Source organism: Otolemur garnettii, unplaced genomic scaffold, assembly GCF_000181295.1.
Source record: "Otolemur garnettii isolate 467f Iridium unplaced genomic scaffold, OtoGar3 scaffold00055, whole genome shotgun sequence".
NCBI classification, from domain to species: Eukaryota; Metazoa; Chordata; class Mammalia; order Primates; family Galagidae; genus Otolemur; species Otolemur garnettii.
In genome coordinates, this window is record NW_003852450.1 from 11,383,608 (window position 1) to 11,407,160 (window position 23,553).

Consider the following 23,553-nt stretch of genomic DNA (forward strand, 5'->3'; position numbering starts at 1 on the left):
CATCCTGATGCAATCAACCTGTGAATGTAACTGTGTTTCCTTTGAAAATTTAAAATGTCTGTCAGTGTCTCTGAGAGTTCACTCTGCTTCCTTGGAACATGCCAGTGCTCAGTCTGGGAGTCTTAGTTCTGGGCTGTACAACCTGCTCCTGGCTAAGTTGGCTCAGTCTGTGTGTCTTAAGAAAAAAAAGTTTATTACTCCTTTTGTAAAGTGCAGATAGATTGAATGAATGTCTCATTGGTTAATTCTCATGTACTAGAGGAGATACTATTCAAATTGAGTAGTTATCTTTTTAGAAATTGATAGCCTTTGTGAAAAATTAGATTAAAATTGACAAGTAGTCCTTTAGTTGTTGCAAGTGATTTTGAAAAGTTATTTACAAAAATAAAATTATGAATATTTGAAAACTATCCTTATATATTTTTCTTGAGAAGCATGTTACCAATTCAATTATTATATGATTATTATTATAAGTATTCTTAAAATATAATTAATTCAAGCTTTTTATATTTACATGTGTCATGGTTATTAGAAAGTGAATGAGATTGAATTCTGACTTTCCTCTAACCTAGTCCATACTAAGCTGAGCTTAGGTAACCCTTTCTCTTGCAGGTGATTATTTCAGGAGTAGTTTGTAACCCTGTGGTTAATTAGATATAACAGAAACAGTTACTGGGGCTTCTGGAAAAGGTTTCACAGATAAAAAGAGTCACAGAAAGAGATGCCGCTTCTTTTACTGGACCATGTTGTATTTTCACGGAATGTGCAGAACCTTGGAAGCTCACTTTGTAACCATGAGTAGAGGTAGCCAGGGACAAAGACAACAAACTCAGCACAGCAAAGCAGGAGAAGACTTCAGTCCTTAAGGAAGATGTTGAATTAAACAGTCCCTGGACAAGTCTACCTGTCACTTCATGTTATGAAAGCGTAACTTTTCCTTGTATATATTAACCACCCTTAATAGATACATAGTTTGTCTTATTCCTTAATTGTAGGTGCTATTCAAACTTCAGTGAAAGACTCAAGATACTCGTGAATGTAGGCAATCAAATGTGTTTGAAAACAATCTCCCACGTGATTCTGCTATCTTCCCATCTTCTTTCTAATCCTTTCACTCCCTCTGCCCCCACTCCATTAATTTCTGGAGCAAGAAATGAAATTCAAAGGACTTGGTGAATGACTGGTTATGTATCTGGGTCCGGGGAAGGAGGGATATAGATGACAACCAAGTTTGTGGTTTGGGTAACTGGGTGGAAGCTTTTGCTATTTTAGATGATAAGAACTACGACCAGAAGAATTAGCTTTCAGTTTTATACATTCTGAATTTGAGGTGTCTGGGAACATCCAGGAAGCAGTACTAAAAAATAGTTAGATATATAATCCTGGAGTTGACAGAAATGTCTGAACTACAAGACTAAGAGATTTAGTAGTTGTAATTAAAATCATGGGTGTAAGTGAGATTGCCTACACAGGTCTACCTCAAAAAGGGAAGAGAGGGAAATACAGAACTTCAGAGAGCACCTGTATTTCAGTGTAGGGTAGGGCAAGTCGTTGGGAAGGAATAAAACAATATCAACAGTGACATATCTTATTTCACCTTAGATTTTTCTCAGAGAAATGCTAAGGTCTTTGTAGTATTAAACTTTGATTAGGATATAAACTTTACATATTTTAGCATTGTTTTAAAAGTTGATTCTCTCTGAAATGCTTATTTTCTCTTTTACTTGATGAATTTATAGATGTTTAATGGTAATTTAGTGGGAGGAAGAGTTAGTTAATGTAGCACTGTAACACTGTCTTACAAAGTCAGTTTCATTCTACTGTTTGTTAATATAGACATCTGATAGGAGACCAGAAAAAGTCCGGTGTATACATTTCTGCCTTCTCCCACCTCTAGGAATGGGACCAATGTATAAATTTTCATCAGTCCTTGTTTCCAGTCATTAATATGATAGTAGATGTATTGTTTTAGGGCATATACATATGTATTATTGCCCCTGTACTTTGCTATTCATAATTTTGTACTCTATTGCATTGTTTTTGTTATTCCTGTTATTTGACTGTGTTAGCCAATATATTCTTTGTGTATAAAATGAAATAAATTAGAGAGTTGCAGGATTCTGAAACCCAAATAATTTTTTCTCATCTACAGAAATACCTTTAAGAGCCAAAGCTTTTGGAAAAAGGGAAGATTGTTAACTTCTGGAGGGTATTATTTAAACCTTTCACATAATCTATGGATGCTATCCTAGAATTTTTTGTGTGTGTGTTTATGTACATGTCTTGTCAAAAACACCACGTATTGGAAATGTCAGCGTTTACAAATGCTATTCCAATGTAAGGGTAGGAGTATAGTTTTCAATTAAGACTCTTGCTATAAGGATCCAAAAAAGCTATTTCCATGCATTTTATTCCTTCCTCCGACTCCCTCTCTCTCTTTTCTTTTTAAACTTCAGTTTGAATAGCACCTGTAATTAAGGAAGAAAACCGAGCCCTGGCAGCTAGGTAGGACTGACTTCTAGCTATTGATCTGTGTAAACCCAGCTTATGCTGTCAGGGGAGAAACAGTCAACTGCCTAGCTGCTTTGTCACTGACATAAGCTGAGAGAGGATTTTTTTTTTTTTTTTGCCTATACTGTTTATACACTAGTCTATAGACCTGCTGGCTGGTTGAATTTTAAAGAGTGCGGAGGTTTAAAGACTTGTCCCCTGAGGGATGCTTCTGCCAGTTGGGAAGCGAGCTGAGGCTGTTGTGCAGAAGTGTGTGCATGTGTGTTGCTTGTGGAAGAGGGAAGGTGTGTGAAAGATTGAGCAACAAAGTGGGGCGCATTCTTCTTAATTTGAGACTAAAAATTGATGTGAAATTTGTAACTAATTTGGATGTATTTAGAGACAGACATTGAATTTTGAATATATATTTTTTATTGTTAACATAAATTATGTGGACAGTTTGCTGGAGGATATCTGAATAGTGTACATACGTGTAATAAATATGGCAAATGGCTCTATTTTAGGTAGTGCAAGATAAGGATTAAGCAATGGTCAAATGAAAATGAAATGTTCTCATTTCTAACTAATGTTTTTCAGTTTACATAAATTAACTTACTTCAAGTTTAGAGACTCTTAATTACAGTAAACAAAATATTGTCATTACTAAAATAGTTAGCTTTCTTTAACTGTGGAGTCTGTGGTCACACTTTTAAAGCTGGATATTTGTAAGAAAATCAGGCTACATCTTAAGAGCAAAAATTGTTTTCTTTATGATGCTTCTCTTTGTTTATGTAAGTTAAGACTCTTGAAGCTTTCTTAGGTGTTGGATTTTTATAATGTTTTATTTTTAAGTAACACTTACTGTAGTCTACATTTTAAAAGACCGCAAGAAATTCTACTTTAACGCTCTCTATATTGTATTTATGTATAGGGGTTACTTATCCAGATATTGATATTTCTCTGGATCTGAGTTTTAGTGGGAAAGAGATGGTAGGTAAGGGAATTTTTTTTTAGGAGGGGATAACGACTGCATTAAAATACTTGCTCTTTTTTCTCTTTAATAGGAATCATCCTTATGAATCTCTGCTTTGTCTTATAAAATCACCTGTCATAGACCTTGTATGATGTTGTCTTCAAGTTTAATTTTTAAATTAGTGTTAATTATAAGTCATTTTTTAAACATATAAAAATTTTTTTTCTATTTTTTGGTCAAATAGCTGACAATATTTGCACTTACCATTTTTGTGATTGATAAGCTATATGATTGCTAAAAGATTTAAAAATCATTTTATAATGACTATAAAATCACTGAAGGCTTGAAAATCAGGTTATTTTCTCTGTTTGAGTAAAACATAGCTTTTTTTATCAGACAATTCTTAAATAAACATGCACAGAATAGAAGATATGTTTTAATTTGAAGCTTTGTTTTCAGATGTGCATTTCTTTGAGTGTTACTTAAGATAAAACTCAGTACCAAGAGTTGAAGCATATTAATTTTTAATCTATAAAGTCTTTTTTTTTTTTTAAACATTTGACTGTGGGACATGTAGAGTTGTTATACCTCTCATAATTTATTCTGCTGCCAACTTCATTCCCCTTTCTCTGCCTGCATTTTAATTGAAACAACATTTATATTTTTGAGCCAGGATCTGTCAGAAGTCCCTATGGCTAGTCTGTGATACAAGTCGTAGCAGACGTAGCTTACCCATATGGTGCGGTGCTTCTTGTAAAATCCATATGGCCTTGTTGAAGGGAATCCCAGCGGGGATGTGAAGGGTGTTAATACCCTTCAGGCCAGGCCTTTCCCTCCTGGGGCTTCCATTGCATTGTCAGTGCAATCTGCCAAAGCACAAACTTAATTCCCTTTTAATAATCAATTATTTTAGTCTAAGAACCTGTGCTATTTTTCTTAAGGAAAAAAAAAACTGACTTTTTTTTCCCTAAAAAATGTCTCCAAAAAGTTTTAAATGCATCTTTAAAAAAATATTCTAAAGATTCTTTTTTTTTTTTAAATTTGTATTTGTAGGAGGTACTACAGAGCGTGCCAAAGTTCTGTTTCCCTTTTGACGTTGAAAGGTACAGTATAATCATCATTTAAAATAACTTTAGCTTATCTCAGTGCACCCTTTAAAATAATTACATGTTCCTTTATATAAAATGAAATGTGCCTTCTTTTCACTGCTTCTAACAAAAAAGGCAAGGGATTCAAAATTAACGGATGTTTGGAATAAAGAAGACTTTTAAGTCAGATCTTCTTTTCTTTGCTGTGACTAGTTATGGAGAAGTCTTAAAACAGTATTGCCAATAAGTTCTATTTTTTTTTCCTTATTTTCAGATATATATTGTGAACACCAGTGAAAGAAAATATCAATATGTTTTTGATCAGAGCCTTAGAATTGTGTCTTTTAAAATTGGTTGTATATATCCTGATTTCTATCTCACTTCATCCTAATTAAAAAGACCATCTGGGTGATGTTGTAAAACTCATAACTAGTTGTCTCCCAAGTTAGCTTTACAGAAACAGTGCAGTATTATAGAAGGCAAAAGGCAAACTCTTCAAGCAGTTTTGAAAATCTGATGAAGTTTACGTTTTACTGAAAAAGTAGCGAATGAACTACTTGCTTGCAATTGAGCTTTCATAGAATACCTGGCCCTTTGAGCATAATAACAAATATTTATTGTTTTTCATGTGATTTTCACATACTATTACCAGTTTTCTTAAGAATGTAATAAGTAGGAATTTTAAAAGAAAATTGATTTTAGGAAAATATTTTGTAAAGTAAAAATTAGCGAGACTTTAAAATTTTAAGATATTAAAGATACCATCTTCTGAACGATGGACTAATTGACGCTAATAAGTACTGCTGATGAACGGTACTTCCTTGTTTGATCTCATTTCTATGGAATCATTTGCCCACCACCACCCAAAAGAAAAATCATAATTTTTAAGTTAATAGTAAGGACAAAATAAAGAAGAAAAGGTATGAAATAATATGATGAACCTTGGCAGTAAGAGGGTGTATTAATAATTGGCGAGGTTTTATTTTTCGCTGCTTAGTTTCTGTTTTTTAAGTTTATGAAAGTTAAAAACTGTTCACTTAAAAGTATATTTGTTAAATATTTAACATTTGAAATTTGATATTTCCTACCAAAACAGTTTGTATTATTGACACTGGTAGTAATTTGTTTCCTTTTCCACAATTCCTATGATTAGTTCAAAAACAACCATAGGAATTGATTGGTCCCCAACCTAGTTAGTTTAGGGATCATGGATATTTTGTTTTGGGGCAAAGAATCAGAATTCAGTTATAGTTAAATAATGACAAAATTATAGCAGGATCAGGAAATATATTAATATATTTTTAAATAGAAATAAATTTTCAATCTAATGTTTTTTATTGCCCCTTATAGTGCAATACAACACATATTACGATAGTATGATACATAGTTCAAAATTAACTACAGTTCTTTACAGCTTAGCCACTAAGCACTTTTGATAGAAATTATATTTTTATCTTGTACTTAGACATTTCTTTCTCAATATATTGATAGCTCTAAAAGAAAATGCTAAGAAAAAATACCAAGACTATTTTGTATGATATTTTATTGGGTGAGAATGTCAATACCAGAAGGAATTAAATGGAGTTGGTGGTAGCTGCTGTTAGATTCTAAAACATCTTGATTTGCTATCTGAGCAATTTTAGAATAATTGAGAAAATACGGGATAGTTGAGGGAAAAGGACTTAGTCATCATGTGTAAGTTCTTTCTTCTACAGCTTTTGCAGTAGTATTTTGATAATTTAGGAAAGATTTTAGTCTTATGAAAGTTTATGGTAAACTATTTTTGATTTTCTAGTGAGGGATTAGCAAATGCTGATTAGTTCTGTCTATATGGTATTATAACTTATTTTGGCTTTTGACTCACAACTTAGATTACATATATTACATGCTCATTTTAGTTTTGGAAGTAGTGCTAGCTTCAAGAACCAATTATTTGGAAAGATGAAATTAATGCTACATATACATACAATATTGCTTTTGTTTCTCTTCAAGAAAACTGTCATATAAAACTTAATGTTCATAATGTTTCTATATTTTAGGGTATCTCAAAATCAAGTTGGACAGCACTTTACCTTTGTACTGACAGACATTGAAAGTAAGCAGAGATTTGGATTCTGCAGACTCACATCAGGAGGCAAAATTTGTTTATGCATCCTTAGGTGGGTATTTGCAGTTAAAAAGATGAGATGCAAAACAGAGTTATTGTATATTCCTTTGGTATAGGAAAAGCCCTATATTCTTATAATTTGGGTTTTTTTCTCTAAATCAAAGTATGTTGAAAATAATTTTCCTTAGTTTCTGTATATAGAATTAGTTAAGTTTAAAGATTTATTAGAAAAATAGTGAAAAATTTCTAGAAAGAACTGACTTTTCTAAAGATCACTTTCTGTGGATTTAATTTTCAAAATTATTAAGATATGCGTTCAAATAATATATGAGTTTAACATATTTCATAGGATGCAAAAAAGTCAGCTAAAATTAATGTGAGCCCCCTTTTCTATCACTGAACCAGTTTTGAAAGTGAATTGCTGCTTAAATGTAAACCAGTGATCCTGGATAGAAGTGTTTAGAGGTTTTTGATTGGTTCCTGAGTGTTTTAAATATTTTAGAAGATGTTAACCTTACAAAATTTAGGAAGTTTTGCATAAAATTTGTATTTCTAATTCCTTTTGACAAATGGGAGTATCTAATTCTGGTCCAGCATTGCCCCTTGGCGACAGCAAGCTGGAACTAAATGGCAGGTTTTTGTTGTGTCATAAGCTTGCTGGTTTCCACAGTCCCTACCTGTCCTGCTTCAGTCACCCACATTATCTTGCCTTGATTCAGTAGGTAGTTGAGAGTGTGTCTCCTGCCTGTAGTCCTAAGATCTGAATTGCTCACTGTTGAGAAGGAAGGTTAGGGTTCCTGTAACATGTCCTGATGAATCAGAAACCCAGATATAATCTATAGAGAAATAAGACTCTATACTCTTATAGTACAAATACTGGACAAGCTAGATTCTATAGAAACGCTTATTGGAAAATAATAGCATTTAATTTATGAATGAACATAATTGCAAAGAAAACTTAGGTATAAAATTGATGTCTCTGTTCATGTGCTGTTTAGCTATATTTATATCTTTCATTGAGATATAGGTTATTAATTTACTTAGAACCTTTGTTAGGGCTGAGAACTGTTTTTACTTAAAAGCAAATGCTTAATTGCTTTGTATGTAATAGAATGTGAATGTGTCCCATTCTCTGTTTAGGTATAACTTCTTCATTTGGGTAACAATTGATAATAAACCAAGGCTTATCCAAAAGAATTTTATGCTTCAAATTATAGGTTGGGCAGTGGGGTATATGGTTGAGAGACTGGAAACTGGGTGAAGAGAGCTCCTTTTTTTTTTTTTTTTTTTTTCAGTTTTTGGCTTGGGCTGGGTTTGAACCCACCACCTGCTTCTTTCAGCCACAGGCGCTGCCCAAAGAGAGTTCCTTTTTATCATTAGTTCAGAAGCTACAGTTCAAAGGGGAGCATGACTTCATGTACTCTACTCAAAATGTGTTTGCCTTAATAGAAAGACTCAAGACATACATGCTTTCTTATTTTTCTCTGTGAAAACTTTTCACTATAAAACTCAAAGTTATAGAAAAGTTTTAATAATGCATCACCTAGATTCATTAGTCATCGTGTCTTATCTCTCTTCTCTCCTTTCTCCCTCAGTGTACACGTACAAATTCATTCTCTCTTCCTCTGTCATAGTTGTTTCACTGACCCATTTTAGATCATTATAGGCATTATTTTTCTATATACCTGAATCTGTATTTTATAGCTTACCTCACTGCCTCCAAATTGACTTTCTGATATTAAAGAGTATGAACATTTTTCTGTTTTGACTATTAAAATATTTTAAAAACATTGACCCTGACAATAAATAGTGCATGTTCAGAATAGTTTCTATAAATGTGCTTATAGAATTAACATTCCTAGGAATTTCTGCTTGAATTTAGCACATCCAGCATTACTTCAAAATATTTACACAAGGCTCGGCACTCGTGGCTCAGGTGGCTAAGGCACCAGCCGCATACACCTAAGGTGGCGTGTTTGAATCCAGCCCAAGCGTGCCAAACAACGATGGCTGCAACCAAAAAGTAGCCAGGCATTATGGCAGGCGCCTGTGGTCTCAGCTACTTGGGAGGCTGAGGCAGGAGACTTGCTTGAGCCCAGGAGTTGGAGGTTGCTGTGAGCTGTGATGCCATGGTACTCTACCCAGGGGGATAGCTTGAGACTCTGTTTCAAAAAAAAAAAAAAATATATATATATATATTTACACAAGATATGAACTATAGCTATGAGTTCTGCATACCACTTCTCATTAATTTATAAGAAACAGATTTTAAAGCAATTAAATCAAGTTATTTTTATCTATAGGTCTCAAAAATGTATATTGGAGGGACACTGGAATGTTACAGTTTTGCCCTGCAGAAAATAAATAAATATAACAAATAAATAAATAAAATGTAACAAAATCCAAAACCAAAATCATGTGTGCCAGAGAGGAGAATCTTTTACAATAAGTGTTATTGGATATTTTACTTTTTTATTAAAATAATTATTTTTTTAATATTTATTTTTGTCACTTGCTGGTTTATTCTTGTAGATAAGAAATAGGTGATGTCAAGTTTATGGAAAAATTATGGAGAAAAATCTTAAATTGATAAAATTCTGTCTTCCAGCTTATTTTTTCTACTAAATTAGTAAAATATTGCTACTTCAAGATTTTAATGGTATATCTCAATCTTTGTACTGAAAAATGTTAAAGTAAGGGGTTCTTTGAGAACAGCAGAATCAGAGAATAAGTTAATAAACTAGATAACTAGTTTTAATATTAAACAAAGAATTCAAAACAATGGAATTAACTATCTTATTCAGAAAGTTGTTATGGATAGGCAAATATCTGTTTCTATGCTATAATCATTGTATCTCTTGGAAAATAATTCTGACAAATCTTTATAAGTGCCATAATGAGTAGAATAATGGAGTTTTAGTCCTGATTTGTCCACCTGATTTGGTGGTCCTTCTCTATTTTACATTAACTTTATAATTGTTTAAACGGAAACCTAAATCTCTAAATTTACTAGAAGAAAAAAAAATCACTATCACAGCAAGAACCTTTGTATACCTAATATAGGATGCTGAAACCTAAGAGGTTGGTATATTTAAGCACATAATAATAAAGACATTTGATGACAAATATAATAAGGATATTTACAATACAAATAATAAATGAGTAGAAATATATTTATGACCACTAAAAGGGGTTAATGGCCTCAATATGTAATGAGTACCTACAAGTCAATAAGAAAGAGAACTTGGTAGAAAAATAAGTATCTGGTAACTTACAGAGGAAATATAAACAACATATACATCCGTACATGATGTTCAGCCTAACTGAAGGTAAAAGAAATAAGCACATTAAGATTGATAGAATTGAAAATGCATATATTTATAATAAATGTGAGGGGAACACACTTCATGTGTTGTTTGTAGGACTATAAAATGACAATCTTTTGAAGAGAAATTTAATAATAACATTTTTTATATCTTTTTTTATTAGACAGAGTCTTGCTCTGTCACCTATGCTGGAATGCAGTAGTCCAATCATTGGCTCACTGCAGCCTCAAATTCCTGGGCTCAAATGATCCTTCTGCCTCAGCCTCCCAAGTACTTGGGACTACAAGTACCCACCACTCCTACTGGTTAATTTTTTAGAAATTCTTTCATGGAGATGTGGTTTTACTATGTTGTCCAGGCTGGTCTTTACTGAATAATTAAGTTTTAGGAATTTAAAGCCCAGAATTATTCCCAAGAATATGTGGAAAAATGTTTATAAAGTTATTTATTACAGCATGGTATATAGTAGCAAAAAAAAAAAAAAAGTTAATGAGCTAGATTTAGTCATTCTACAGTGTATATATACTTAAATACCTCATGTTATACACAATAAATATGTACAATTTTATCTTCCAATTTAAAAAAGATAACAAAAATAAATTAAAGAGAATTGGTGATAACATTGATTTTTCTCAATAGGACTTGGTTAGTATATTGTGGCGCATTCCCCAGTCTTTATTCCGTGACATAATCTCTTCCCCCTCCACCAGAATGTGACCTCCACAAGGGCAGGAATTTTTATGTTTCCTGATAAATTCCCATTGTCTGGAATAGTGCCTGACAGGTAACGATTCCCAAAAGAATTAATGGATAATTTTTGAATGCATAAATGAATGAATGAGTAATACGATGGAATGTTATTTAGCAATTAGGAAATAATTGCATATATTACAAAAATACATATATGCATGTACTTTGACTGGAGAAATGTTTATGATCTTTTCTAACATGTTTGTAAATAACAAGTTATAGATATATAAAATACATATTTTAAGTAATAGCTAATATGTAATGAATATACACATATATTAATATATGATTGTATTTACTTATAAAATGTCTAGAAGGATATATCATCAATTTCATTGAATATACACATATATTAATATATGATTGTATTTACTTATAAAATATCTAGAAGGATATATCATCAATTTCAGTCTTTTAAACTGTATTCACTTCAGCATTTATCCACTTTTTACACTGAGCAAAAATTATTTCAGTTAATTTTCCCTGCTCTAAAATTCTGAGATGTTTTTATTGTATAAGTAATGAACAATAAAGGTGGAACTGTAGCTATGATACCAAAAATTATTGAGTATTTAGCCAGATCACATTTGTCAGGTAAAATACATATATATTGTGTTTTGAGTATGGAGATTATTTTCCTAGTGTGTGTTAGTAGAGGTGCTCTGTGGGCAGTTAACCATGGTGGGTGGTACAATAGAATTAAGAATGGGAATGGGACAGTTTCATTTTGTGCAGGTTTGAAAGAATGACTTTTGGAGAGAAAAAAATATTGCTATTAGAATGAATTCTTAATCTCTGAGCCAGATATTGGTAATTTTCTGTAATTTCAACACACAATGTTCAGCATTGTGGAACTGCTTTGTAAGATGGTCGGAGAAATGTTATTACATCTAGAATTTATTTCCTATCTTTTCCTCCTAATGACACTCAATGTCACTGTTTTCTTAAGATGTGGTAGGAAAAAGTTTCTTTCAATATTAAACCCAGACTTAGAATAATTAGCAGTTCTTTTTAGTGGGGGGAGTGGGAAAAGGGAGGTAGGATTGTCAAATGGGCTGGGCATGCAATTGTTTGCGGTAATTAGGTTTCTTAATTTATAAGCCAGTTTTCTTTATAACAGACTGTGTTGCTTTCTTAGGTATCTCTGAGAGAAGCTCAACTTGGCTGATTTTCTAAGTATTTACTTACCAAAGTCTTAGAGTAAGGTTTGCAGTCAGTTTTGTAGGAGTGTCTGGTCTTAGAATTCATATACTTAATAAGGCTAAAATTTATTGAGAAATACTACAAAACACTTTTGTCAGCAAGCCACAGATATATGTCTTTAACCATGTTCCTGATTTAAAAGTAATTTATTTTGCTACAGAAAATCTGGAAGGTTAGAGAACTTTAAAAAAGAAAGTAAAAGCCACTTATATTTGGAACACATAATGAATACTTACATTTTGGTGGTTAGTCCTAGTTTTATTTCTGTAAGACTTGCTAAGTTACATTTATAAAATTTCTATAGGATATCTAACTATATGATTAACTGCAGTTTTATTCTCAGCTTATAAAATGAATAAATGCATTTAAAGTAGTTTATAAATTGAAAAATCTATAGTGGTTTTCATATTATCCTGTGGAAATACCCAGAATTTTTGCACATGCTTAGTGTGGCAATTGTTATTTCTCTTTTTTTGTATTTATACTTTTAAGTACAGATTTTCCTCTAAGAGTATTTCCCTTCTGATTATAGGTTATTTTTAATTAGCTACCCATGTCTTTATCTGAAATTTTATTACTTTTTAATATTAAAAAAAAACCTTCTTTTTGAAGCTATCTTATGTACAAAATTAGTGTGTAATTTGAAGCATAGTTCATTTGTAGGTATTCTACTGTGAGAAAATACTGGTTTGATATCAGAGTTCATTTCAGTAGCAAATTAATTAAAATTCTTGATAGAAGTTGGTGTTTCTATTATCTTTTTACAATATCCTAAACATTTTTTTCTATTGTTATCAAATATATCTTTACAAAAAAACCTTCTCATTTACGAGTTATCCTCTGGTGTTTGAATTTGTATCTTATTGATCTGAAAATGTAAAAGAAAAGTATTTAAGAGTATCTCTTGAATATTGGTTGATATTGAACAGTTTAAAATATTTTAGGCCCTTATAAAAGAGTAGTCATCTTGAAGATGACATACATTTAAGGAATTTTAAAATTTTAATACAAAGTAAAATAAAACAGTACAGATTGATGGCAAAAAACCAACTTATTTGGTTGAACTTCTTAAATAGCAGGGACTCTTCTAGGTTAAAGATGCTGATGATATGGCTAATGCTGACTGTGCGTAAACTGCAGCATCACTCAGTGTTTGTTTAGCACAGCCAAAAGCACTACTAAGTGACTTAAATACATTATTTAAAAAATTACTCTAGTCCTTAGAGTTCTAAGCTAGAAAACAAAGTTTTATTTGTATAAAGTATATTTAATACTTAAAAGTCACTTTTTTCTACTCCTGGGTGATGCTATTGTAAAGTTTAAAAGTCCTGTAATTTATAGATTTACCTTAGAGTCCTAAGTGAGAAAACTTGTACATAATGCTATAAAAACATCACCTTCTCTCCTGAATTTATGCCATTATAAGATTTAAAAATTAAAATATTGCTTTGATTTCTATTAATTTTGTTTACTTTTTAGAACTACTAGAATTTAGGCCCATTAAATGCGAAAGTTAGTCTATAATCCTGAGCCTCTGTTACATGCTTTAATTAATTCTTTCTATGAATGTCTATCCTAGTTTTCACAAGATTTCAAAAATTTCCTGAGATGCTCCTAATTTAAGTTTTGCCATTGTTTGTATTTAGAGTTGCTCTAATATGCTAGCAGAAAAGCAAGAAATAACTGTTTTTCCTAATCTGATTAACATAATTTTACAACTATAAAATTGTCGCCAAGGGTTCAAAATGAAATACTCTAATAAAGAAGACAGATTTATGTTTAGGGCCTTTGTAGTTCTCCCTGGCCCCTTTAACTCATACCAAACTTGAAGCTTTCACACTCTTCCTTTGGGCAAATCCCTTCCAAGCAGAATGTTTCAATTTTACACATTTTGTGTCAATTTTCCAGACAGAAAAACAGCCTCTAGACATGAGACGTTTTTCTACGGAAAGGCAGTTTCCTTAGTTTTATTTGATTACTATAAGTTAGGTTCCTGCTGATTGCTTAGACTTTAGTGGTTACCTGACTATTTGACAAAAAACATTTCCTTTCCTTTATTTAACCTTTGACTTTTGAATGTAAAAGTTTTATCAGCTCTATCATGGAAGTACAAGTGTGGGGGAAGTTTTACTTACACAAAATGGACTCACGTCTTTACATTTGCATCTGTCTTTTGCCATATGTCTTCACCGAGAATTGAGGAAATAATCTCACAATTAAATTTTAACTAATCTCCTGTCCTTTGTTTTGAAATAACTGGTCATAATGTATTTGTTTTACATTTACATATGTTTTTAGACCATGAGCGTCACAGTTGTTCTTTTTTAAAAGAAATTTTATTTTTAGCTTTTAAAAATCCAAGTAAAATGCCTTATTCACTTATTATAATACATTGCATAAAATTTTATTAACTTCCTGGGATTTTTGTGGTTCATTGCAAGAAGGCAGATTTTGACCATCCTTGGGACTATAAAATTTACTGAAAAACAATTTAACATACTCATAATTAATTGATTTAAAAGCTTATATATTAGTTAACCATTAATTGCTTTGGAGGCATATTGTTGGAAAATTATCTTAGAAACCTGAAAATAAAGACATGAGAATAACATTTCTTATCCTAGCAAGCTAAGTTTATATAATTTGCAATATTTGTTTTATATTAGTGTGTGTTTCGAAAGTTTTGGACATAGTTTTCTACAAAAAGGAAATGTCATTTTTGCTACATATTTAGAGTTAAATTGTGCAGTGGAATTTAGTTAAAATGTTGGAATTATTGCACTACTTTGTTTACCCGATTTTCTTGTCAGTTGAGAAAGTGAGTAGTTCCTGGGATTTCCTGTTGTGTAGTTGCTGCAGATCAGGACTTGTGAATTTAGTTACCTATAGGGACCAGGTAGGGGGCACTCAAATGAGAGAGGCCGGGTTGGTGCCAAGCAATAGGAAGTTGGATTAGGTGTGGTGACCTGAATAGCACATGTCTTAACCAAAGACAGAAGCCACTACTCAGCTCTAGGCATTTTGATGCACAGTGAAAAATATATGGCCAGTTATTGCCAGTTCTTTTGACTTTTAGGAGGAACAATAAATCCTGGTTTTTAAATGAGTAATCTCAGATTTAGAAATTGGCAATTTATTAAATAAAAAACAACACTGCAGTGTTGATCAAACAAAATAATGCCCATGCATTGGATACAGCCTGCAAGTAGCCAATTTACACCCTATAGATGCTGTTGCTTATTTGTGACAGAAAATGTCCTTGTTTCCTTGACATTTCTAGCAGCATGGCTAGTTCCGCTTTTATATAAGTGATGTTTTTATTAAAAAGTGTGAATGATATGTGCTTTTTAAAAAGGCACGTTTACAAAGAGCACATTGTGTGTAACTGTGCTTGGTTCTTTATAGTGACAGTGGATGCTGACGTATCACTGGGTGTTATAGAAGAAATTTGAGTCTGTCTCGTTATTTTATAAGCAAATTATATAGAGAGAAAAATATTAGTTTTGAATATTAAGATACTCTGATTAGATTAATATCAGCACTTAGAGTGTTGGTAAGTGATAGACTTGGTGTTATTTTGGGAGGCACCTTGTACCTTGTTGCAGGTACAACATCCTTTTGAAGATTTTATCTTTGTAGTACAATGATGATCACAGAAGCAGTACTCAACCTGAAACTGAAAGGAATTACCAAAATGTTAGATGAAAGAATCACAGTGAGTAGATCTTTATCTGCTTAGAAATTAACTCATATGGGCAGACTGTTATTTAAAAGACATGAAGATAATGCCTTTTTGGAATGTTAAGCAAATAAACTAATTTTCAAGGATGGAATTTGCTTCAGTTGATAGAAATTATAACTAGTCTGATTTAAGATTAAACCAGAATATGCTTTTTTCACAGTTTATCCGGTTATTTTATAATGTCTGGTTATTGGACATGTTTATTCAAAGGCTGGGTATTTTACAAATAATATGCCTAAATTGGATGATGGGTCTGTGGTAGACCCCTGAGCACATATTACTCAATCACAGTGATTAGAGTTCTAATCCCATGCTTTCTATTTGGTAGCTTTTTGTCCCTGGATAAGTTGCTTTACCTTAGTTTAGTAACATACATATCAAAGCATTATTGTGACAAGTAAGAAAACACACAGGCTCGGCGCCTATAGCTCAACCGGCTAAGGCGCCAGCCACGTACACCTAAGGTGGTGGGTTTGAATCCCCAGCCCGGACCCGCCAAACAACAATGACAGCTGCAACCAAAAAATAGCCAGGCGTTGTGGCGGGCGCCTGTGGTCCCAGCTACTTGGGAGGCGGAGGCAGGAGACTCACTTGAGCCCAGGAGTTGGAGGTTGCTGTGAGCTGTAATGCCACGGCACTCTACCCAGGGGGACAGCTTGAGGCTCTGTCTCAAAAAAAAAAAAAAAAAGAAAAAAAGAAAACACACAGAAAGTACCTAGCATACTGTACTACATACTCTTAGTGCTCAGGAAGTTTTATTCCCTATACTTTCAGTTATTTTAGCACATAGATTCTGTGATTCTTAGATTCTACTCTCTAACTCCCGAATGGGCCAATCATTTACTAGTAAATTATATTTCCCAGATAGAATTAATAAAGTATCTTGGGGCTTTAGAGATGGCTATGAGAAATATTTTATATGGGTAATGCTTATTTCTAAATAGTATTAATCTAATTTATAGATGAAGATATAGTTGTCATCTATGAAAATAAGTAATACTCTTGGGCATTTTTAAAAAAGTAATAATTATATGTATACCAAAATGTCTAACAAATAAGAACTGTTAAATTTGTAAAGATATTCTAAATATGCATATTTTAATCAATTATTCAATAAGTAAATCATCTTGTAGGTAAAGTATATTTATTTGCATAAATTAGCTTCTCAGTGAAAAATTGGGTTTTTATTTGTCTTTATAATTTGAAAGGCAGTTGAAAAGGAAAGATAACCTATGGGAAAAAAATATAAAAATGAGAAAACCAGAACCTTTTTTTATTTTTTATTTTTTTTGAGACAGAGTCTCACTATGTCACTTTCAATAGAGTATTATGGTATCACAGCTCACAGCAACCTCTAACTCTTGGGCTTAAGCAATTCTCTTGCCTCAGCCTCCCAAGTGCTGAGACTACAGGTGCCCGCCACAATATTAGGCTGGTTTTTGTTTGTTTCAGTTGTCAATGTTGTTTAGCAGGCCTGGGCCATGTTCGAACTCACTTGCCTCAACGTATGTGGCGGGCGCCCTACCCACTGAGCGAGGGCGCCACCTGAAAACAAGAACATTTAAAGGAGTGTTAGTATATATAATCTAGAATGACAAATGTTTTTCCCTTTGTGATAACATAATTATGAGATATACAGAGGGTACTTAAAAATGTATACACATTTTAAGAAAGGAAAAAACTGTATTAAAATTATAATATTGAAGTCACATTTGACTCCTGCAGTTAAAAGAGGTACTCAAAACTTGTATTCATCTTTTGTTATTGGCATATATTATTGCGGTTTTAATACAGTTTTTTCCTTTCTTAAAATGTGTATACATTTTTTGGCATCCTTGGTATATTATATTTTTTATTCTTATAGTGGACCAGGAAGTACTAATTAAGGTTAATAGGAACTTAAATTATTTTAGTAAGATGAAAATAACAACATAAGCATTAAAAGGCAGAGAGATATACAGCCACCTAAAATCAGTAAATTTGCTTTATCCGAAGCTCCTCGAGAGTAGGACAGAAATAGACTAGCATATTCCTTGAACAGGGTAGATCTCATCTTATCTGAACTTAGAGGGTTTGAGCTACATGACACATTGAAATTGTCTGAAAATAGTAATTTCTTCAGGCCATTAGAAATTGAAATGTGAGTATGAAATGACTACAAATGAAATTGACAACCTAACTAAGGAACTATCATGTCTTGGTAGAAGGATAGTCTCTATGAAAATTATTTCTTTGAGTTGTAGTGAATAGAGAAACCGTGATGTATATAATTTGCATTACACTGAGTTGACAATTTAAAAATAGTATTAGTAATCTTTAAGGATTTTTTTTTAATGTTTTTGTAAATGGAAGATATATATAGTAGAATAGTCAGCTAAATACTAGGGCTTAAAGAGTTCAGTAATTTAAGTATGAAAATTGAGATTACAAATAGTAATTTCTGATTTTCCGGTTTTCCCAAAGTTTTCACAGATATGTCACATACCTATCCAGATTTTTCAAGGCTCCCATACATAGTTGTTAGCATGCTTGTTGTAAACACCCTGTCCCAGCATCTCTTTCCTGAAGTTTTTGTTTTTCTTTCAGTCTGTATTGGTTTTTCTCTAGGCCTTTGCACAGCTCTTAACCTTGAACTTTACCATTCTGTGTTCTTAGATTTCTGGTCTCCTACATCCCTGTCCACTGTCTTCTTGGTCTCCTTCATTTTGTTGAAGTCTAATTGGCTTAGAAATGTCCTTGCATGGTTGAAAATGCTGTTGTCCTGTTTTTACACTTAACAATTTCTCTGATGTAGAATTCTTGGGTGTAAAGAAATTTAACCTCTGTATTTTGAAGGTATTATCTTCTAATTTGTGGTATCACCTTGAAGATGTTCATTGGATTTTGAACTTGATCCCTTTGTATGTTACTTTTTTGGTCTCTTTGGAAACTTCTAGACACTTTTCTATACCCTGTTCTGGACTTTTCACTGAGATACTCTGACTGGTCTCCTTCTGTTTGCTGTTCATTCAGCTGCCCTTTTAGTCTGGAGACTTATGTCTGACATTCTGGGGAATTTTCCAGTAAATTTTAGAAATAAAACTTTAATTCTTTTCATCTCTCTTTTCTTTCTTTTTGGAAATACTGTTAGTCAACTACATGATAGCCCTGAGATTTTAATATTTTGTCTCATTATTTGTCTGTTTTCTAGTTTCTGGGAGATTTTCACAAGTTATCATCTAACCTTTATATTGATTTTAGCTTTTCAGCTGTCAGGATTTCTAAGAGTTCTTTATTGTTCTCCAATAATTTCTTTTTTCACTTTTATTTTTATTTAGTTTGGTTTACTAGCATCCTGCTCTCTGTTCAGCTCCTATAGATGTAAAGTGTTGAAATTCTCTTCTGCTGTTCTATTGTCTGTATTTACTTGTTCTTTTTAGGTTTTATTCAGTACAAACACATATTTATGTCTGTGTTTCCTCAAATATCTGATGACTGGGTTGTTGATTTATAACCAAGAGGCAGGTCTTAAACCTAACAGGAAACGCTGTGTGTGCTGTGGTAGTTTTCACTCCAAGAACATAGGACTTTGAGGTGCTTTTTCCTTTGAGATATTCTTAAATCAGTATTTCAGAATCCTGTGGAGGGAGTATCTACTGCTCATTTTGCTTTTTGTTGACATTTTGGTTTTGGTGTCTTCTCTTCTCCTGTGTCAGTTGTCACTGTTTGCTCACCGTCTTTACAAAATCACTCACCTGTGTTGCTACTGTTTTTTCCTCTGCTTCTCAGCCCTCATTAATTTATACAACGCTTCTTCATTTAGTGACGTTTTAATGGTATTTCCAGAGGGCACAGAGATAAATACATGCATTTAATGCACCAAGCAAATAGAAAATTTTCATAGCATTAGTTAATATTTGTAATTAACATTTTAACAAACTCTAATATTCTGAGTAAAAAGATGATGGTTTACGTAATTTCTTTTGTTATGGCTTTAGGTTGCTTTTGATTCAAAAAGCATCGTTTATAGTCAGTAATAAATGAGATATTATATGAAAAAATCCCAATAGAGTCCTGTTTTTAAGCTTTGTTGATTTTATATTTTAAAGTGTTTTATGTATATACACTTATCTGCATACAACTGTGTAGTAAAAGTATTATAATATTTTGTCTTAGAAATAGCCTGTTGTACTTAAAATGAGTGTTAATTGATAATCAACAGCATTTATGTGTTTTTGATTTATTGTTTTTCTCTATGAAAAGTGAAAATTTTAATAAACATTAAAATCTTTGGACAGGTTTTAAATATACTAACATTAAATTTAAATATTGTTTTTATTTATACAAATTGTATTTGGATTTACTATTCAGTTTTCATCAAAATTAATTGTACTTTAACAAAATGAATTAAGATAGATTTAAATTATATTTGGTTTCGGTATCTAAAAATCATTTAAAATTGTCATTATTTTTTTAGAATGACTGATAATTTCTGATTTTCTGATTCTCCCAAAGTTTTCACAAATGTGTCACATACCTATCCAGATTTTTCAAGGCTCCCATGCAAAGTTGTTAGCATGCTTGTTGTAAACACCCTGTCCCAGCATCTCTTTCTTATATTTGTGTTGATTATTATTTTGGAATTTACTATTTGATTTAAATGTCATTTCTGAAGAATTGACTAAACACAGTTCTGTTCCATTCAGTACCATTTAAAAAGAAATGATTTTATCTTTTCTTTTAACAGCTTCTTAAAATTAGTTTTTAGGTACTGTCTTATTACAGTGGTTACCGTTTATCCTTTGAGTGCTTTTAGTGGTTATCGTGAAATAGGATTAAGTTATTAGTTATTGTTAATAGAGAAGTATATAATGAACAACTTTTATGATAGAACTTTGGATTCTGATTTGTTTTATGTAAACTAATAAAAATTATATGTAAAATTTCACTGAAAAGGTAAAGAGAACACGGGTATATTCGTTTCTACCTTTCATCATTAACCGGTTTGAAATAACTAAATTTAATGCTTATTTTGCCTGTCTGTTTCTTAATTCTAAATTTTTTATAAATGTATTTTTGAATTTTTCTTTCTTTTTTTTACAGTTACCTACCATGGTTTGAAGTGTATTATAAGCTTCTAAATACTCTGGCAGATTACTTGGCTAAGGAACTGGTATGCTATGGGTTATTTCCTTCCTTTTTATAAATTATAAAATACACATAATATAAAATTTACTATTTTAACCATTGTACAGTTTTGTGTCACTAAATAAATTTATGTTGTTCTGCACCCATCAATCCATGCATCTCTAGAACTTTTCATCTTGTAACTGAAACTCTGTACCCATTTAATAATAACTACCCATTTCTTCCCCTTCCTTCTGCCCTGCCAACTACCATTGTAGAATTTCCAGTTTATATGGTAATTCTGCGTTTCACTTTTTTTGGGAGACCATATCACTTTCCATGGTGGTTGTACCATTTTATACAAGGATTCCAATTTCTTCACAACTCTGCCAACATTTGTTATTTTCTGGGGAACAAAAAAGAAATTTCTGTTTTGATAATAGTGTTCTAATTGGTGTGGTTTTGATATGCATTTCACTAATGCTTAGTGATATTAGGAATTTTTTCATGTTCTTATTGGCTATTTATATCTTTTTTGGACAAATGATTAAGTCTTTTACTCCTTTTTTATTCTGATTATTTTTCTGATGTCGAATTGTAGGAGGTATTAATACCTTTAGATAAATGATTGGCAAGTATTTTCTTCTAATCCATGGGTTGTCTGCCTTTTGCTCTTTTGATGGCATCCTTTGATACATAGAAGTTTTAAATTTTGGTTGTCTAATTTGGTCTTTGTTTTTTTTTCTTTGTTACTTGTGCTTTTGGTGTCATATCCAAGAAATCTTTGCCAAATCCACTGTCTTATTTTCTTCTAAAATATTTTAGATCTTAAAGTTAAGTCTTTATGTCTTTTTTTCATAAAAATAATACAGAAATGGAAGTTTGCTTTTTAATTAACTTTCCTGCCATAGTACTTTGTAAATTGTCCCTTTAGTCATTTTTTGATGTTTCTAATAAAATGTTATCAGCGCAATTTGATGCATTTTACTTAAAATAAAGGCCTGTTAGGGTGGCTTACACCTGTAATCCCAGTACTCTGGGAGGCTGAGGTGAGAATCACTTGAGCTTAAGAGTTCAAAAGCAGCCTGAGCAAACGCAAGATCCTGTCTCTAAATATAGCCAGGCATTATAGCCGTTGCCTGTAATTGCAGCTACTCCAAAGGCTGAGGCAAGAGGATTGCTTTGAGCCCAAGAGTTTGAAGTTGCTGTGAGCTATGATGTCACAGCATCTACCCAGGGCAATGGAATGAGATTCTATCCAATAAATAAATAAAATGAATAAAGTAAAACATGTTTTTAAATTCATTATACTTGACCATTGTTTTCTAGTTTTCAGATTTAAGATGTTTTTTCATTTTCTGGTTATCTGTTTTAATTATTATTTAGTTACTCTCTCAGTCTTAAAACTATATTTTCCTTGACTGCTCATTGCATTAAAAAGAAAACTATGTCCTCAGCCTCTAACTTGGGCCTTTCCACTTCATCTACATATAAATTTTGATGTTCCTTCTAGTATATTCTCTTTTCTCTAGATATTATTTTCAGGCATTTTATATGTACTCTTTGTTTTTTCACCACCTTTTTCTGATCTTCAAGAATGAACTTTCTCTGAAAGTAGATTATTCTATTTTTTTTTTCTTTTACAGGTTTTTTTTTTGTTTGTTTGTTTTTTTTGGCCAGGGCTGGGTTTGATATATGGGGCCAGCGCCCTACTCTTGTGAGCCACAGGCTCTGCCCTACTTCTTATAATCTCTCAACAGCTTCCCTTTTTATTAGAATAAAATTTAAACTTTTATGTAGCCTGACATATAAGAACTTTATGATCTGGCTGTTGGTCTTTCTGTTTTAATCTACTCCTACCTTCCTACACATAATGTACTCTCTAATTATTCTCAACTACTTAAATTTCCCAAAACACAACTCTACTTCGTGTCTATCGAGATTATAGATCACTCACTAATCATTATTGGTATTTTTAGGTATTTTTAAAACAAACCTAAATTCAACACAAATACTACTCTAATACTTTTTTTTTTTTTTTTTGACTCTAACCTTAGTTAAGTAATGCTTGTTGGGGCTTTTCAGCACTGATTAACTTTGGCTTTTAATTCTCCATTTATACAACTAAAGTAATAGTTAAGAGGTGGAACTGTTCTATCTCAGTATCTCCAATAGCAAATGGGTATTGAGTAAAAAGTTGTTGAATAAATATAAATATATTAGGAAGTTTCTAGTATTTACTTTTTTGATCCCCATTTTATGACAGGAAACTAACTCTAGATATGTTGACTATTTTATTAACTAGATTCTGTATCTCAGTACTTTAAAGGAATCATAGACAAAATTATAGATGGAATCTTTTTAGATGGAGATATGGTAAGAAAGAACGTCATTCTTATCACCCTAAATTTTTCTATAGGAAAAAGTTATTTTTAGCCTTTCAGTATAGAATCATTTATTTTTTCAACTTATTAAAAAAACTAACAGTATTCTAAAAAAATTTAACTGACTCTGGAGTAAAACACCTTCATGGGTGTCGTATTTTGAGTTCTAATAGCCTTGGTAGGTAGAGTTCAGTTATTTGGTATAGAGTAGACAGTTTACTGTCTGCTCAGTGTGGCTTTAACACAGGCACTATGGTAAACATTGATAACAGATTATATTTGAGAATAAGCTATTGTAAGAATAAAAATTAATGATTTTGGTAAATCAACTAAAATCTTTTGTATGTTCTTTAACATTCTAATTTGAAACAAAGCCCCAGACTT

The 23,553-nt window shown here is 32.0% G+C and overlaps 1 protein-coding gene across 1 annotated transcript in view; it reads left to right on the plus strand.

Annotated features, from left to right (window-relative positions):
- Window positions 1-23,553, plus strand: part of DENND1B (DENN domain containing 1B) — a 249,432-nt gene that overhangs the window by 97,188 nt on the left and 128,691 nt on the right. The window contains exons 5-7 of the mRNA XM_023514559.1: window positions 4,517-4,566; window positions 6,591-6,710; window positions 20,762-20,831. Coding sequence (XP_023370327.1) covers window positions 4,517-4,566; window positions 6,591-6,710; window positions 20,762-20,831 — 240 coding nt within the window. The remainder of the gene's footprint in view (window positions 1-4,516; window positions 4,567-6,590; window positions 6,711-20,761; window positions 20,832-23,553) is intronic.